This window comes from Scatophagus argus, chromosome 9 (genome assembly GCF_020382885.2).
Source record: "Scatophagus argus isolate fScaArg1 chromosome 9, fScaArg1.pri, whole genome shotgun sequence".
Lineage (NCBI taxonomy): Eukaryota > Metazoa > Chordata > Actinopteri > Scatophagidae > Scatophagus > Scatophagus argus.
Window position 1 is genome coordinate 5,693,517 of NC_058501.1, and position 19,123 is coordinate 5,712,639.

Genomic DNA, 19,123 nt, shown 5'->3' on the forward strand with positions numbered 1-19,123 from the left:
TCCTGCTCTCTTATTTTATCTTTTTAAATCCTTGGACTCTAGATGAAAGATCTCACATGTCTTTTCACGTTGCTTTATGAGCAGTAAGAAAATGATATTTCACTGTTTTCAGACACTGCAAATAGCCATAGTATTGAATGTGACTTCAAAACAGCCATCCATGGTTTAGTTGGAGTAATAATCTGGACATTGTAAAATAATGTTATCCTATGACCGGTAGCTTGACCTCTAGAAACCCTGTACGACACAATTCCACCATTAACTCCCCCTCTATAAGGAGCATAGTCAGAGGCCTTTAATGACTTTGCATAATGAGTTACATTTTCTTTTTTTCGTTGGGTCTGCTTTCTAAAAGATCTCTGTATTGTATAGAGGAGAGTGCTAGTCCCTTTTATCTCCAGAAAAAAAAACCCTTGTGGCTACAGTTTGATCAATTAAACTCCTGAAAGCCCCCCCCCCCCCTTTCATTCCTCTGCCTGAGAGGAATATAAAGTTATCAGTCTTCCCAAGCGATATGAGGACGGAAATAAGTAGTTTGTCTATAAAAATGTCCAGGTACTTTATCAGCGTCCCAGTAGGCCCCGAGGCCCTGACACTGTTCAATGTGGCTCTCCTGTACTCTCTCCCGTGCCCTCCCCTTCTCCCTCCCCCTCTCCCTGTCTGCTACGTCTCTGCCCGAGGCCTGCTCCTCGCTGGGTGAGGTGTATGCTGCTGGCCCTGCACCTCGGTGGGATTGACTGGGGCCTGGGCCCCAAGTGAGGTTATTGATTTCAATCAGTGGCTTGGGAGATTGGAGCTGAATGATGCTGTAGACTTTAAACGGTGGTCAGCAGCAATGCCTGTTGTTTGGGGTGAAAATGCTGCAGGAGGAGGCACTTTGCTTTTGAAGGGACGTCAGATAAACATACAGAGTAATATAGAGAGTGAGAGATCTTAATCTTCTGGTTTGGAGTTTTACTCTTTGAAAAATGTCACAAATACTTAAAAAGTACAAGAAAAACAATGTGCACGACAGGTTCTGTATTTACACCAATTAGATGCAATGTCAGTAAATAGTTTTAAAAAATGCCCACAATTCCAAAAGCTCTACTTTTCATTTTCAGATAGCTTGTTTTATCTGAATAATAGTTTAAAAACTTGAAATGTAGTTGAATATCATTGAAGAATGACTCCAAAACAGCCACTGTTCGTATTTGAGATGCTGGAACGAGCTGCAACGACTAATGGATTAGTTGTCAGCAATTAAATTAATTGCCAACTATTTTGATAATTGGTTAATTGGTTTGAGGAAATTCTTTTAAGAAAAAATCCCACAGCTTCCTAAATGTGAATATTTTTTGTTTATTTACTCCTTTGTGACAATAAACTGAGTATCTATGCTTTGGTTTGTGGACAAACCAGGACATTTCAGGACATCATCTTTGGCTTTGGGAAACACTGATTGACATTTTTCACCATTTTATGACATTTCATAGATCAAACCACCATTATAAATGTGAGTTGAGGTGACAATTCATTTTCTGATGACTGACTAATCAATTAATCAACCAATCATTGCAGCTGTAATTACATGCAGACTTGTTTTTAGGAGATGCATGTATGTGCACAAAACACAGAAATACACATAACTGCTTCTCAAATTACATTCAGTGCAACTCATGTATAAACAAACTGAGCAGCCTCATGGATCAGCAGTTAGTTGCATAACGAGTGGGAGTTTAAGTAATGTTCTTCAATCCTGCGTTCTTCCAACAGTGCATTCAGTGTTTTTCTTGTTGAGGAGACACTGAGAAGAGTGAGGTGACAACTTTTTGTTCCTTCATCGTTCACAGAAAAGTGCAGGCATAAATAAAAGACTGATAAAGTTCCTGTTTTGCTTAAAGAGGGAAGTTAGTTCACACAGTGAGAGCGCCACTGTTTTTCTGCTCTCAGAAGCATTTGCATCAAGGCCAGGAGATTAAACGTGTGGGTTGGGAACTGGAGAGAGTGTGTTGTCTCGCTTGGGGCCCCTGATGCCAGAGTTCTAGCTTTCATCGCACTGGGTGAAACATTTCTCCTGGACGTTTCACTCTCTGTGGCTACAGGTGGGTGGTTCACATGCTGTAGGTGGCAGCCACTGTGGACTTCATGCAAAAGTACAGAGGAGGTGGCTGTGGGCAAATTGTTTCACAATTGCCAATGTTCAATAGTTTGTGCTGAGATGCTGAATCCCACACTGTAAACTCATTTGTGTGGTTAGATGGTATTTAGAGTGTTATGGAAATATTTAAAACCGTAGGTGTTTGTGTTTTTCTAATATAGACATTTCCAATGTCAGTTTTTAGATTTAATTATAAAGAACCAATGAGAGAGAGTACATCCAGAGGGATGCTTGCCTATCAGCTTACAAAAGGAAAATGAAGCTGAAAACTGTAGAGCTGAAAAATTGAAGGGAAACTGTTTTGATGCATCATATATTTTGGGGTTTTAGACAAAATACGTTGTTTGGATATATCATGCGGGGCTTTTTCCTCTGTTTCCTTACTTTTTATAGACAAAACAATTAGTCTATTTATCAGAAAAACAACAGCAGTTAACTGAAAATGGAATCATCATTAGATGCAGTCTTACTGCCATGCTTTTCCGCACTGTGTGACTCTTATTCAACATTGTGGAAGGCTTTCATTACTGTGCCACACTAGTTTTGATCATAGAAACATTACAGCGTGATGGAATGCTGTAATGTGGGCTAAGACTGCCAAAGTGTCATAAAACACACATAATTGACATGAAATTATTTTATAAGAAAATGCATCTTTTTTTTCTTTACTGTTTGAAAGCTGTTTTGTTTTGTTTTCTGTTTTAAAGGCTCCATGTTCAGTGCAGTTGTGCTGGTGCTTGGCTGTCTGCTGCAGGTGAAACTGGTGACCACAGAGGGGCATCATGGGACCAACCGCCATGTCTTCTATGCAGTGCAAATGGACGGAGGCATCAGAGCTGCCAGAGCTCTGGCCGAGCAGCACGGTCTGGAGTTCATACAACAGGTCGGTGCATGTTTAAAACCCCTGTTTTTTACCTCCTCCTACGGGTCTGTAATTTACATTTTCTAAAGCCGGTTACTGAGGACCTTTTTTAAGAGCTGCCAAAGTGCTGACTTCAGTCTCCTATTTGGAGGATATCTGACTTTCATCAAATTACAGCAGCCTTTCTGAATATTTCATATCTGATCAAAGACACATAGTGTAGGCTGTCCACACTGAGTGACACACAGGCATGCACTCAGAAAGGCACACACTTCCATTCAAACAACCTTAGTTTACACCAGTGAGAAAGTCTTATATGTGGATAAGGCTCCAGTCGAATGTCTTTGGAGATGATTGGGTCTTTACCTATTTGCCTGGGTTTTAATCTGTCATGCTGAAATCTTTCCATTTGTCAGAAGACTAGATGTGATTTATCCACATCAATACTTTAAAGGTTACTTTGGTTGGTGAGTCTGAAAGTGTGTCAGCTCCCTCAGAAAATGCAATAAGAAAAAAGGGCTCGAAGCAGGTTTTGGTGAGGTGGAGTATGGTAGTTCTGCTTTTTATTGTAAGAGCAAGTTCAAAGAGATGGTTCAATGGCAGAAGATATTTTGAAATGAACTTCTTCTGATTCTCTCTTATGTAAGGTTAACAATTAAAGATTTAAAAATTAAGAGCCCTTATGAATTAACATCCATTTCTGCTGTGCTCTGTTATAATTAGGATTTTAAAAGGGATTCTTTTATTTAACTTCTCCTTTTCAAACGCAAAGACAACCGAATCAACACATACTCCACAGTGAGGATGATCCATAAAATTACTTACCATTACATTGCAATGACAGACCCATTTAATGAATTAAATCAATCTATATTGATACAGTGTTTTCCAGTTTCTTAGTTGTGTATATAATTGGATAGAGCCCTACAGGGGGAGAAATCTGAGAAAATATGATTACATCACACCTACAATCTCCAAGAGTCCACATAAAAGGTTTGAGCTGCGCTTCATTCATTTAAAGCGCATTACACTTTGTTCTTTGGCAGCAGATGTATATCCCTCCATCAATTTTTGGTCATGACAGGCAATCAAAAACTGTGGTTTGAACTTATTGATGGTTGGTGTGCGTGTGTGTATGTGTGTGTGTGTGTGTGTGTGTGTGTGTGTTTTGACATTATTGATAAGAGTTACGGTGAGTGTCCACTGGCCTGGTGTGAGGCTATGTGCAGCGTTGGCTCTGGGGAACGGGGACACGAGCTCATTTCAACCTTGGCCCTGGCGCCTCTGCTGCTGCTACTGCTGCTGCTACTGCTGCTGCTGCCTGGATCATGAATAAAACATCTCTTTGACCTTTATCAGGAGTGTATTGGACAGTCCACCCCCATTTCTGTCTTCCTCTCTGCCTGTCTCTCCCTCATTGTCCCTTGTGTGTGCACGCAAACACCTCTGCCTCTCCCTGCATTGTTTTCTGCTCTTTTATACATCGCTGTCCCTGAATGCAGTGAACACTTGTATGACCAAAACAAAAGCAAACACATTTACCGATTTACATGAGGCAGTGTACTTGTGCATGTGTATGTTGCTATGCAATGCTTTTTTGCAGTAACTCTAGTTTTGTTGGTACATATTGCTTTGACATCTGTCAAATGTTCCAACAATCTTGTAGGATTGTAGAAATCAGGGACATGATGCTGTGTTGTGGTTCAGTCCATTATCAAGGATATGCAGTAAACGTGTTGGTGTGTTAATAAGGTGTCCAACCCAGCACACCATATCCTGAAAAGAGCCTCAGACAACCCTCAGTTTCACAATCCCCCTAGGTCCAATCTGCTGACTGGCTTCTTTTACCTGCCTGTCGCCACAGGCTGATGCTAAATGTCACTGACACTAAATCGCCTTTGTTAAGTCAAACCTCTCACAAATAATTGTAATATCAAGAAGAAGCCGACACGTTACAATGTGCTGTGATACATGTATTGTTTCTGAAAACACTGAAGTGGAATGAAAAGTCTGACAAGCCCAACGCCAGCTTGGGAGGATTGTGATGTCTGCTGGCATTCCAGCGGTAATGCCGCATGAGCGGAATGGGAATCAAATGTCTCCATGCTGGCACTCAACATATTGTTGGTCTCTTTGATTTAGTGTACAGCATCCAAGAAAATGTCATTGTGTCTCTCCATTGTGCAGACTTGACATATTCATTTTGCAACTGTAAAATACAAAGAAAAACAAAGGAAAAAAAAATCTGAGATGATGTCTTCATGCCACACGGACAGATTTACTGTGATGGACTGCAGTTGCTTTTTGCAGGTACCTCTTCGGCAGCAGACCCGCTGAAGCCTTTTCTGTCGGGCTTTATGATTTTTAAATGCGTCAAAGTCAGGGAGTTTATCTATCCACGCTCATTTTTTCTCTTGCTTACACTTTGCTCATTTGGAAATGTTTAAAGACAGCTTATAGGTTGTCAGCATTCAGCTGAATTTGAGGGTAAATCACCTCATTCTCGATAAGATAAGATGCTGTGAAATTGAACAATATTTAAATAAACAAACACTACTAACGTGAAGCACCAAGGAAGCTTGTGCTTGTAATTACTATGGCTATGTGGCAGTGCTGGCGTGGATTCTGGGATTGCTGGCATACAGTGGTGAGTTCATCTCCTACCAAGGCTGTGGTGGTGTAATGCAGTCATTACGAGCCAGAGAGAAAGAGATGCTCTGACTAGGCAGGTAATGGCAGCCATTACAGGTGCAGGGTTTCACACACAATGACAAGAAAAAAACAGTCTGATCGCAATCTAAAATAGATGATTTTCTGTTTCACTTTACGCCGGCACAGAACAACAGCACAGCGACTTGATTTTACATGCTGATTAAAGGAAAAAAAAAAAGTCTCATCTTGCAGGCTTATTTACAATCTAGCCGACCTAGTTAAAAGTTACATCATATGATACTGCATTGTTTACAGGTATTATTTATTGCTTACTTATGAGTTTGCAAATCCGATTATAGGGACCAGATTAGGTCTATGTGTTGCATTGTATTTATTCTAGCTGAGATCACCGCTTCAAGAATCAAATGCCTGTGTGTGTGTGTGTGTGTGTGTGTGTGTGTGTGTGCATGCATGCGTGCGTACACATACACACGGAGGGTTTTTGTCTTGAACTCTGACACCAGGAAGTCCCTGGTCTCCAACCAATGGTGAAAGGCCGCCCAGATTCCCGTTCCTTCTCTCCAGTGAGGTGGAATACTGCTGGCAGATTACCATATCATTACCATATCATTAGCATAACATTACTGTGGCACAGCTTGGCTCGCTGTCTGCCGACGTGCTATCAGCTCATCGAGAGATTCAATCCCCAATCCGCTGCATGCCCCGCCGCCCTTCCTCTCCCCACCCCTCCTCCCTCTGTACATGCGAGGTGTGTTTTCCATCCAAGTAAAGCAGATGTAATTGAGGTAGAGCACTGGATTTACTGGCTAAATGAAATCACACAAACGCTTCACGATCAGCCGGGGCCGCTGTCGTACACATTCAGAGAGCTCCCTCTCTGAAACCTCATAGCGCTGCACCCAATTCAGAATCTCTAATATCCTCTCAGAAACGGCCTCAGTCAGATGCTAAGCTATGTCAAGCCTTACTCTGGCTGGATTACTGCAGGCTGTTGTGTTATGACCAGGTGTGGCGTGTGTGTGGGTGTTTGTGTGTGTGTGTGTGTGTGTGTGGTACTGAAGGGAAAAGGCCAATGTGCCACCATCTTCTTGCTTGCCCCTTCCTTTCCCTTTTCTGTACCGTAGGGCACCCAGGGGTGCGAACAGGGACACCAATCCTCTAATGGTTGGAGGAGAGGGCCCATTCCATTAGTCAGGGGGCCCAGAGTTCACTGCTGCTCTTCAGTGTGAGGAGGGTGGAGGGAGGGAAATGGAGGCAGGTGTTGGCCGGGGGCAACGCGAAGGGCAACACTGCACCAGCTGCATGCTGGGAAATGCAGAGCTTTTTTTTCCCTCTCCCTCATCTCCACTCCCTCTCTGCCTATTTCCTTTTCCTCAAGTACAGATGCACACACCTTGCCCATATAGCATGCACACACACACACACACACACACACACACACACGCACACACAGGCTGACTTCCTCTCATCTGCTTTTGTCCCCAGTTTTAATTCATTCCAGTAAGCTTTTCTCCATTTTCCTTATCTCTTTCTTTCTCAATCTCTCCCTCACACACTCATTCACTCACTCATTCACTCACGCCTATCTCCATCTCTTTCATTTTCGCTCTGTCTCTTTGCTTACCCCCCCTCCTTCCCCTCCCCTCCCCTCCCCTCCCCTCCCCTCACTCCATCCTCGCTCATGCCTCACTCTCATTTGTAAATGGAGAGAGGACTTGACTTAGGAATATGTGGAGAAGATGCGGTTTCCCTCCCAGGTGGGAAACTCTGGCGGGAGATGAAGGTGGAAAAGAAGAAGGAGAAGGGGGTGAGGAGGAGGAGAGCAGAAATTATGCTACCACTCCCTCTCTTCTCTCTCTCTCTCTCTCTCTCTCTCTCTCTCTCTCTCTCTCTCTCTCTCTCTCTCACTCTCTCTCTCTCTCTCTCTCTCTGGGCTGAGATGATGTATAGCTGCAAAGGCCACATGTTGGCCGTGTGATGGATTAAAGCACTTTGTAGGAAAATTACTGAGAGCGCCTCAGCACACACAAGAAGACTAGCCCTTAATAAAACTCTCTTCAATATTGAAATGTAGAGAGAGAGAGAGAGAGAAGGAAGGAGAAATAAAGAAGATAAAGGAAGATGGTGGACGAGAGCAGGGAGTGGTGGTAGAAGCACATAAACATGCTCATACCCGATGCTCTTATAGACAGCTTGGTATGTTGTGAAACATTGTCAAACTGCACGTTGTGAGGCGTTACTGTTGGATTCCACAGCAGGTTTTTGTTTGGAGTGGATTCATATATAAGAGCTCAGACAGAAAAACATGAACGTAAACAAGATTTTATGAAGTGGTTGTTTATTAAAAGCTTTGTGGATGAACTTTTGTGACATGCTCCACTTTCAGTGATTTCCATTTCTCACCCAAACTCAGAAGCAGAGGAAAAGTGACGGTAGACTTCAGTGCATGCCAGTTTTCATTTTCAGCTGATAGATCTCGCATTATTTTATCTGGAAGGAGAATTATTTTTCACAATGGAATTATGATTTTGGATTTTATTTTGGTTGCTGGTCAGGGTTCCATGAGTGGGATTCTTGCAGGACAGAAGTATATAGTAGGCTTGTAGCAAACTGGACTTGGAAGGTAATAACTTAAGAAGTATTTTCCACTAATTTCCATGGCATCTCAGTAACATCTTTCACTGAACAGCAGGAGTTTTTACATACACATTCCATGTCATAAAATATTATTTCTAGAGCTGCAAGGATTTGTGAGTTCATCGATCGGTCAGATGACCAGAAATTTATTTTAATGAATCATTCCAAACATCCACTGGTTTCAGGATTTGTTGCTTTTCTGTGTCACATGTGATAGCAAATTAAATATTTCTTTCAACCTGTCAAGAAAAACAAGCAATTTGGGGGCAACACTTTGACATTTGGTAGACAAAACAATGAATCTGTTAACCAGGGAAATAGTCAGCACAGTAAGCAACATTGAAACCAACAGTCAATATCATAACTCATAATCTTTTTCCTAATTGTTATTGTCAGTTAAGAATTTGTCACGCAGTAATCATGTGATTCATTCACTGTGAAATGATCACGTAAGGCTGTACTACATATTTTAACGCATTCTTTTAGTGCCTGATGACCTAAATTGTGTTCCCTCTCAATAGATCTGAATTTAAAGGTGGAGCACTGACCATTTTGTACACTTTTCTTTAGCTTTAGAGGCCCAATGTATTATATCTTGAGTCATTTTATCTTTTTTTTTTACCTGCTATTTTCTGTTCGATCCATAGGTTTGTACAGACATTTTTTCTCGTTCTAACATTCTTGGAATTAAATTTCTCTTTTTTGCTCTTTCCTCGTTTAATTGTTTTTTGTGTTTTGTACACCATGACTAATTACATATCTCTGCTAGCTTTTTATGGGAAATGATCACCTCTTTGTGGGTATCATTTGAGGACTGAAATAGATTTGAAATATTTTCTTTAAAACCTGTATGGTGAGCTTAATGGTTGTGCTTCTTTCTAGCCACGTTGCAAACATTCTTAGTTAACTTGGTGTGTTGTTTTATTATCTAATGGCCAGAGCTTGTTTGTAATAAACTAGAATTCTGTCCAAAAAACCCCAAACTAATTATGCATTTCTTGAAAAAACCCATCAGTCCCTGTATTTGTCGCTGTAAGATGGACTCACCCACCCCCCCACCCACTCATCTCCTGCAGTTCCTGCCAATATTGTAACCAACAAGGCTTAACTGCTCACCCTCTTTAGCCCCTAGCATCCCCCTCCATCACACATCCCTACTATTTCTCTTTTCTGCTTCTCCATATTCGGGGCTGTGGAGGCCACAGCCCCTGTAGGGCTGTTAGTATACACACCAGCTGCTGTTTTCTCCATAGGGTGGGCTGCCTCACGTGGCTCTCACACACTGCTTCAATGACTCTTGATGTCTGTGTTTATTTTTGTTTATCCTTCATGCTTTTCCTTTCCATCCCTCCCTCCATCTCTGTTGCTCTCTCCTCTTTCTGTTTGTCTGTAGGAGGCTGTCAGCAGCAGCGGGGCATGCATCCTGTGGATGCTTCGGTCCAACTCAGCTGAACTGCCATCAGATGCTGTAGTACAAAACAGGCTTATAGAGATGTTTGCTTATGATGACTAAAATGGAGATTTACTTTATTTTATGGAATTAAGATGGTCATGCGTCATAGTTAGTGTTAAGACCAACATGTAGTGGTTTTGTTATGAATGAATTTGTGCAAAGGATGCTGGTATAATTGCTGTCAGTCCTTGTGTTTTTATAGTTGACATTTTTCCAATAAACCCTGCTGATTTCTCACACAAGGCTATGACCCAAAGAAAAACAAAAGCAGCCCAGACATGAAGGTGTTTAGGAAAATGACATAAAATCTCCAGAAATAGTTGTTCATATTAATTTATTTTCTGACCACCTGGGGGTAGAAAAACAGCCATTAAATACAACACTGACATGTAATCAACTTTATAAAGCAAGGAGTAAGCAGCATTTATTTACTTGAAATTGTGTTTTTGGCCATCAAACAAGTCTAACATTCAGCTTTTCATCTTTTTCACTATGAACAGTTGCCTGGTGTTGCTAGAAACAACATTGTTGTGAGCTTTATGACTGAACCAAAGCAGTGAAGTTGTGGACTGTAAAACCAAAAATATGTGCTGAAAGATACTAAAACGCTGAGCTGAGCTGAAGGGAACTGCATATTCTGGTCATAATTCTGTATGTGCTCGGCACCTCCAGCAAGGTCTTTGACGTTTCATACCATCGTTTGTTTGTATCATCCTCAAACCTCACAGTTTAGGTTTACATTTCTGCCTTCTGTTTTGTTCTCATTCTTCCAGAGGTTCTGAACTTCCTCATGCTTTGGTGTTGTACATATGAGATCAATATAAGCAGGACAGCAGCTAAAGTCCATCCATCCATTTTCTGTACCACTTATCCATCAGGGTAGTGGGGGGCTGGAGCCTATCCCAGCTGACTATAGTCGAGAGGCGGGGCACATCCTGGACTGGTGGCCGGTCAGTCGCATGGCTGACACACAAAAACAGACGCAACACAACAACACACTCTCACACTCACACCTAGGGGCAATGTAGAGCAGCCAGTCAAGTAGCCAGTTAACCTAACAAGCATGTTTTTGGGACTGTGGGAGGAAGCCAGAGTAGAAACCCCACACTGGCACAAGGAGAACATGTGAACTCCACACAGAAGGGCCCAGACCGGGATTCGAACCTGGAACCCTCTTGCTGTGAGGCGACAGGGCTAACCACCCTATGCATTTAACATCATTGTTCCAGATGGAGTGTAGATTGCTTAAATCCAACCCCAAAGAGCAGTTTTGATTGCACCAACTGCTCACGTACTTCTGAAATTTATGACATGAAGGTTGAGTGGTGAAAATCAATTTCAGTGAAGTTCTTTCAAACTCACATTTACATGCTGCTATTTGGCTGTCATTGTGTGATGTATAAAAATTGTGTGTTTTAAAAAAATGTTGGTCTCAAACTCTTCAGAAAAATAACATTACACTGCAGTTCGCAGAGCGCACTTGGACGTGATTGGCAGTAGTGCTAACACTGGCTTTGTGTTCTTTCCTTCTTTAAGATAAGATACAACAAGGAGATTGCTGTATTAATGCTTATGTTGTTATAGTTTGTTCCAAGCTGTGAACAAACAAAACAAGTTGTTTGTCTGGTCAGCTCAGATGTAATATGGTCACCTCTGTTAACCTGAACAAACAGTTAGCTTTGAGTTTGCGCCAGCTTTAGGCTGATTACGAATCTCAGTATTGATATTCTGCTAAACCTACTGCTCACAACTTACTGAAATCTGCAATTGCTTTAATTTCTCTGCCTAAATTGAATTTAAGTAAGACGTTCAGAAAAAAATGTAATCCTCACTAACTTTTGATGACCATTTGTTATTAATTCTGGTTTCATATGAAGTTTTTATTTATTTATTTATTAGAGAAAAGCTCTAAGTACATCAGTGCTAAACACAATATTTAAGGCAGAGGTGGCCATGTTCGCCTTCAGCAACTGTGATTTAAAAAGGTAAAACATTTCTCATGGATGATCACAATTTTTCGTATCAAGTCACATTTTTAGGAAACAAAACAAGAGCTTAACAGAAAAGAAAAGGACACAAACTGACATACACACACAAAAACAAAACAAAAAATATATATATATATATATATATATAAATCAGAGATTAAAGAACAAAAGGAAACAGGTTGATCACAATACCTGCAGCTATTGTTGAGCTTGTGTGTTTCACAGTGCCTTAAATCTGCTGTTTTCTTTCAAGTCCAGTGCTTTGAATTTTGCTTCTTGGGCCTTTCGATCATATGCTGCGCAGTATGATAATCAGATCTGACACTTGAAGAGGGAGCACAAGCAGTTCTTATCCATAGGAATCAATAACAAACTGGTGACGAATCAAAACAAAACACAGACATGAAGTAAAGTGTGGAATAATTAACTAAATCTAGAGAATTCACTGATGAATTGACTGAATATAACAGAGTACTATTGCTAATAGGCAAGTATACTCTAAAATTAGAGACTTGTAGCGACCATTTTTATCAGCAGGCTCTTGTGATGAGCTTTTACACTTCATCAAAAACCAGCATATCAGACACGTGCTTCAGTAATTATTCAGTACAGTTTCTCAACATAATGTCTGCGGTATGTTGGTCTTTTTTCTTTTCTTTTTTCAAATCAAGACTTGAGATTGTTAAAATATTTTCATTGTGTTTCTATCAGGTGATTTCCAAAGAATTTTGGTATCCATTTTAGTCACTTTTCAGGTTTCACATCTGGAAGAGAAACCCGCAGATTTATAGGGAAATTAATAAAGGTAAATGTTATCTGTTTTGTTATTTTTTTATCTTGATCTATAATGCTGTATCTTTTGGCGTCTTTGAAGAGCTTGTTGTGTTCTATCAACCTTTACACCAGGTGATAGTTAAAAACGGATTTAGCATCAGAGAGCACAATGTATCACATTGAATTTTATACTGTAGCAATACTTATTCCTGAGGCTGCACATTAACAAATTAAAAAGCCTCTGTGGTATAACTAAAATTAATTTCTTTAATTGTCTAATCTATTATTATTTTTTGGTAATTTCTTTGAGTTCCAACTCAAAGTGGTTTTTGGTTGGGCTCCAAAATTCTCAAGTCCAATATTTATTCCTTATGGGAGCTTCTTCTCAGCAGTAGTAGCCAGGTCTGATCCAAGTTGTACTTGTAGAATTCTTTTTTGATTCCTTGTCATAGTATACTGTATACAGTTAAATAGTTGAATAGGAAGTGAACCACATTAGTCTACTTTGGTTTTGTCCTTGGTGGCGGCCCAATGGTTCGCACTGTCGCCAGCACCGTTCTCCCTGTGCCTGCATGGGTTTTCTCCGGGTACTCCGGCTTCCTCCCACAATCCCAAAAACATGCACATTAGGTTAACTGGCTGCTCTACATTGCCCCTAGGTGTGCGTGTGTGGTTGTCTGTCTTTGTTCCCCTCCTCTCACCTGTAGTCAGCTGGGATTGGCTTCAGATTGGATGGATGGATAGTTTGTCCTCATTGCATTCAGTTACACAGATAGTTGGGCAAACTTTCAGTCCGCCGAGGATGAATAGGATGGTTTTATTCGTGTGGTGACTGTGGTGTCCGTGTATTGCATTGTGGGAGGTTTTCGCCGCCCTTTTCTTACTGTGGTGGGGTTTTCTTTTATTCCATCTTTTATCTGTCCTCGGGGGCAGAATGTTTCATTTAAGCTACAATTGCTTGTGTGGCAGCATTTTATTTGATAATCCAGCCATTTTAAAGTTTTTTTTCCATAGTTTTAACTTACTCATTTTGCAGTCCTTAATATACAAAAAAAAATCGTTACAATAATGTTCTTCGTCAAGATGGTAAATGGGATGAGTTGGTAATTAACACATGTGAAACAGCACGTAAACATGACAACCTCAGACTGATATTCCAGTGACAATTAATTATTAATTCATTCATTGTGTTATAATGTATCACTATAATCTGTGGATACCCAGCACTTTTTAATTTCCTATAACATTATACTCAAGTCCAGGTATTTTCCTGTGAAGGCTTTGCAGCACTCTTCTTACAGCAGCAGGTCTGTCTTGCTAATCTTCTCTTCATCAGCACTAAGGTCATTCACTGAAGAGACACTGAGAAGAGCATGTTCAATAGTCCTGTCTGTCAGCGCATACCACCGTCTGGAGTCTCAAGGTCTAGTTGAACTGTGATATTGTCCTCAGTTTGTCAAGAGGGAGCGACAGGTCAGGGTGCTGTGTCTCCATTTGTACTGTATTAAACCCTCAGAAAGACTTTCAAGTAGTTCATGTTTCTGTGAACCTCAGTCTTTGCATTGTAATGATAAACACGTATTAGTCTAAAATGCCATTCAGCAGATTTTTTCGTGAATGCTGGTACAAAGTTCCTCAGTCAGACAAAGACAAATGGATTAGTCTTCGCTGTGAAAAACACCAAGTGGCTCTTTATTCATTTTCTTCCTTCCTAACTCGATAAATCATTACATATCTATCCATATCAGCAATATATCTCTATGTCTCCCGTCACACTGATTTTTTTTTTTTTTACTTTTTTAATTTTTAGAATTTTATCTGACCAGTTGTCCCATTGTTGAAGGCCTGTCTTATGTAACACAATTTGCCATTGTAAGTATATGTATATGGGTCTAGATGACACATGCACACATCAACTCCAGGTGATCCCACAAAATGTGATTGTCTTTACAGCTGGAATTACAGCAGCATGATGCATTTATGTATCCGTAAGTCAGTGGTCATGAGACTGGCATGAAACTTTGAGAAGTTTATCCTCATATATCATATCCTCGTCGGATATTCTGAGACAGGATTTATGCGTTCATTATTGTCTATACAATGTCTATTTTGTAGATCATATAAATAAAAAAAAATCTTCCAACCATTCATAATTAAAATGCACATTTTAGAGGATTTTGTTGACTTTGGGGAAGGTGTGCACAATGCTTTCTAGTTTATTATATTTATGTGGAATGAATCAGATATAGACACATGATGTTATAGTCTGACAGGATCAATACAGTATTGTGTTTAATTTGACAGCATTAAACAACGAACACCATCAAACTAATAAGAATGGCCACTAGTTCCACCAATGTGTAATCAGAGTTTCTTTGTCTTCTGTCTAAGAATTACTTCAGTAATTTCACTGTGACTTTGGATTGGAGCAAAAAATGAGAAAAAAAATTATTGAATGAGAATGAGTATTATTGGATCAGTCTTGAGCCATATGGGATGTAATACTTTTAATTCAAAATTGTTATGAGAGCTGCTAATATTAGGTGTAATATAAAACATGATGTCAGTATCATAGAGATTACAATATACAACCTAACTCATAGTTGATTATTTGTCATCATATGCTTTAATTAGTGTGTTTGTAATATGTTTGGACTCACTGATTATAAGATGTGAGAAAACAGCAAATGTCTACTAAGAATTATTAAAAGTTTAAAAGTATATATGTATGTATGTAAGGTTATAGATTGCAGGCTGCAACTATAGTGTACATGTCAGTTAACCAATAACCAACATTTGGATGTTAACCTCAGTCATGCCACCTAGAGTAGGAGCCTGTACTATCCAGTATGTGTTTTTGCTACTGTTTAGGGTTCCACTAAATAAAGATCTACTTCTGACTGCAGCCAGCTAGGATATCCCAATTCAGTCAAATTGGGGAAAAAGTCAAGCTTACTTAGTTCGTAGTGCAATGATTCAAGCATACAGTATTTATCTGTGTGTGTGTGTATGTGTGTGTGAGTGTGTTTGAACACTCTCATGATTAGTGTTCTCAGTGACTGGCTGGCTGATGGGGTTGATTTGTCCGACAGTGCTGTGTGTCAGGCAGGCTCAGCGTCCACACTGGAGAACATGAGTGAAGGAGCGGATAATTGATAGTGACAAGGCGCTCCCAGCCTTAATTGCTGCTGGTGAATTAGATTACCTTTTCAAAGTGCCTTCATTAGCAGAGGGAGAGCCATACCAATGGTCCCCTGATTGGCCTCATATTGTTTTGCTGTGAACCTGCTATGGCAGGGCACGAGGATTTGTGTGTGTATGTGTCTGCGTGTGTGCACGTTTGTTTTGGGCGGATTGAAATTACATGCTAATTTCCATGTCGAGCTGTAGTTTGATCGTGTGTACATGTGTGTTTATTGTGCACGTCCAGTGTCAATGATGTCAAATTGTCAATGTGACACATATAGCAGGAAGTGTTTCTCTCTCTATAGGACACTTACTGCTTTGATCGTTTTAAACGGTTGTTTCACCCATTACAAAAACAGATTATCACCTCATGTTATCTAGGCAAATAGATTTGTACTGCCACCCCAGGACAATGGCAATGAATGGGAAATTGCAATTAAAAGATTCAATAGCAATGTGTCTTTCACTAAACAAAAAGTCCCAGTAACTCTCAGTAGTCCATTATATGCCTTGCTGGAACTACTTTCTGCAGAAGAAGTGGTCCCTGTAGAAACTGTTCATGCTAAAGTCTGTGTTAGAATGCAGTGAAAACTTAAGTGCAGGCGACGGGAGCAGGTCATCCACTAATTGTAACCTGAAAAGCACTATATCAATAATACACAAAGCTGGCATGTATTTGTTCTCTTCAAGAAAGTAGGCCTATGAACCTGAGTGGTACTGTCAGGTTTGATTCTGAGGCTCCAGCCAATGATTTGCTTCCATTACCATCCATTAACTTTACTGGCTGCTTGCAACACAAAAGAAATATGAACACATACTGCTATGGAAAAAGAGAACTTTGTTAATACATTAGAAAATAACCCAAGGTCGACTGATGGACATTAACACTTTAAGTCTAACTACTGTAACTGGAAAACAACAAACATTAGTTGAGGTTAAAGATTAAACATGGTAATTCAGTGCATGGAGCTTCACACTGGTGGCAACCTTCCCACAGGTGTGAACAGGAAAGAGAGTCCACCCAGCATAACTCCCCATCTGCTCACAGTCACAGCTTCAGCACCAAGGAGAGCTCCACTGAGCGCAGCGCTAATGCTGTTGGTTATCCAGAGCTAAACACACACTGATTCTACAGAGACATACAATCATACTGTTGAGTTAAATCTTTTTTCTTTGTTTTTTTGTCAATGTCATGAAATTTACTGTCTTTGCTTTCAGTAACAGTGTAGTCATTAAGTCACAGTATGTCAAAGCAGTCCCTGCCAAGGCTGTCCACCACACTAAAGCTAAATATTTGTACCAAAATAGCCATATAATAAAAACAATGCTGAGAGTCTGTTCTCTGTTTCAGTGGCACTCTGCTTCTGTCTGTTTCAGAGTTTGACACACGCAGACAGGACTTCATGGTGAAATTCACGTGCACCTCATAAAATCTGAAATCTGCCCTGCCTGGGTGCTGACAGGGACCTCATAGTCCTTTTAAGTGCACTGTGTAAACGCCATTATGGTTGTCGTATTTTTTTTCTCATTTTACTTTGTTGAAATACATAGGTCTCCATCTTGCCTTTTGTTTCACTGAAACATTTTCAGTAATTAGATGGCAAAATCATAACAAAATCCTGTTATTTCCAACATAAGCACATTTTGAAGATTAGAAAATTTTAAATAAAACACATTGCACCAGCAAACTCAACCATATTCTTGTACAAAATGGTCCTCAAGTACTTCAAGTTGTTTCACTGCAGCATTTTTTGAAAATGAATAATAAAGCTATTAGCTAGGGCCAGTGGATTTTTTCATCTTCCAGTCTTTTTGGTGCTGACACCCCGGGCCTCTGGTAACAGGTGGATCGTGAAATCCCCCCTGTCTCCATACCTCTATCTGTCCCAAGTCCTATTCCTGTCCTGCTACTGACTCCAGTTGTGTATTTTATACAGGTTTTAGGAGATTTCTATTTTTAGAAAGGCATTTCAGTAACTTCCAGTGAGCACTAAAATCTAAACCACACAACCAATGAGGAGTGCTAAAATCAAATCTTTATTAATCCTATTTCTTTGTGGATGGTTGGAAGTAATAGAAAAAATAATCTCGAAGTGTTCCTTATTTAAATGAAAGAGGGCATTTATTTTTTCCTCTTTTGTCTTTTCCTTGCAAGACCAAAGGTCAAAGGTGGTTAGTTATAGCACAGCAAATTCTCCAGTCAAAGAGAAGTTTCTATAACGCTGCTGCCACGACAAAAAACGACGTAACAGCCCAAAAGCTAAGGGGAGAGATAGAAGGGATTTTTCAGAGAACAAGCAGTGAAAATAGAGAGGGGTTATCACTCCATGCAGAGACGGTGACATGAGCAGCTCCTCAAAAACCTGCCTGAATCCAAAAGTCCAAAGCCTTAGCCCCTCTTCATCCCCTGCAGCACTAGCTTCAGTTCCAGCCACCTTTCCTCATCCCATTTCCATATCCGTCTCCAGTCACTGCTCCATCACTAGCCCAGAGTACCCCCCATCCTAAAGATCCACTGGCATCCCCATCCCTGTCTCATGCTTCATCCGTGCCCCAGCCAGCCTGCAGCCCCCTGCCGAGTTAAATGGAGTGTGCCGGCGTCAAGGGAGTCGCGTGTGCTCAGTTCAGCTCAGCTCAGCTGGACTGCCAGCGTTATAAACTTACTGTGTGATTATTGTCAGAGCGAGACTCCTCCACCCAGGAGGTCTGCGCTGATGGGTACTATATGTCACTGGGCACAGCCAGCCATGGAGGGTGGGATGAGAGAGCAAAGCAGGGATAGAAACCGGGGTGAGGAGAGGACATGGATATGGAAGAGAAATACTGTTGGTAGGGGAGATGGAGAGAGGATAGAGGAAGACAGGCAGGAGGGCAGAGAATTATCAAAGGAAAGAAAAAAGCCAAGCTGAGCAAGGGAAGAGTGATGTATACCTATCTCAGCAGACAAAGACAAGGGAAGACACACAGGGAGTGATGTAAAGAGAGAGAGACACACAAGAATAAAGTCCTGCGAGAAGAAAGAGAGGCAGCAGGAAAATCAGCAGAGGAGAGAGAAAGAAAGCAAGACAGGGAGGGTGTTTAGAAACGAAAAGCAAAGAGAAATTAGAGAGGAGTTTCAAACGAGTGATGTGTGCTGTGATTGTTCTCTCTCTCTCTCCGTCTCTCTCTGTGTCTTGCTCTAAACGGTCGGGATGTGGCCTGTATCTGCCGGCAAGAAGGAACTCAATTTGGGACAATTTACTCGGCAGTCTCAGCCCTGATGCACCTCAGGGACAGAGAATGGAGAGAATGAATGTGAAGGAAGATAGAATCAGCAAGCCACAGTCACACACACACACACACACACACAATGTGCGCCTTTGCACACAATTGCCGCCGAGTAGATTTCACTTTAGTTAGTTAGTTCTAAC

At 40.8% G+C, this 19,123-nt stretch overlaps 1 protein-coding gene across 1 annotated transcript in view; it reads left to right on the forward strand.

Moving 5' to 3' along the window:
- The window catches only part of LOC124065158 (proprotein convertase subtilisin/kexin type 4-like), a 163,381-nt gene that overhangs the window by 1,863 nt on the left and 142,395 nt on the right, over positions 1-19,123 (forward strand). Inside the window, exon 2 of the mRNA XM_046400308.1 lies at positions 2,848-3,023. Coding sequence (XP_046256264.1) covers positions 2,848-3,023 — 176 coding nt within the window. The remainder of the gene's footprint in view (positions 1-2,847; positions 3,024-19,123) is intronic.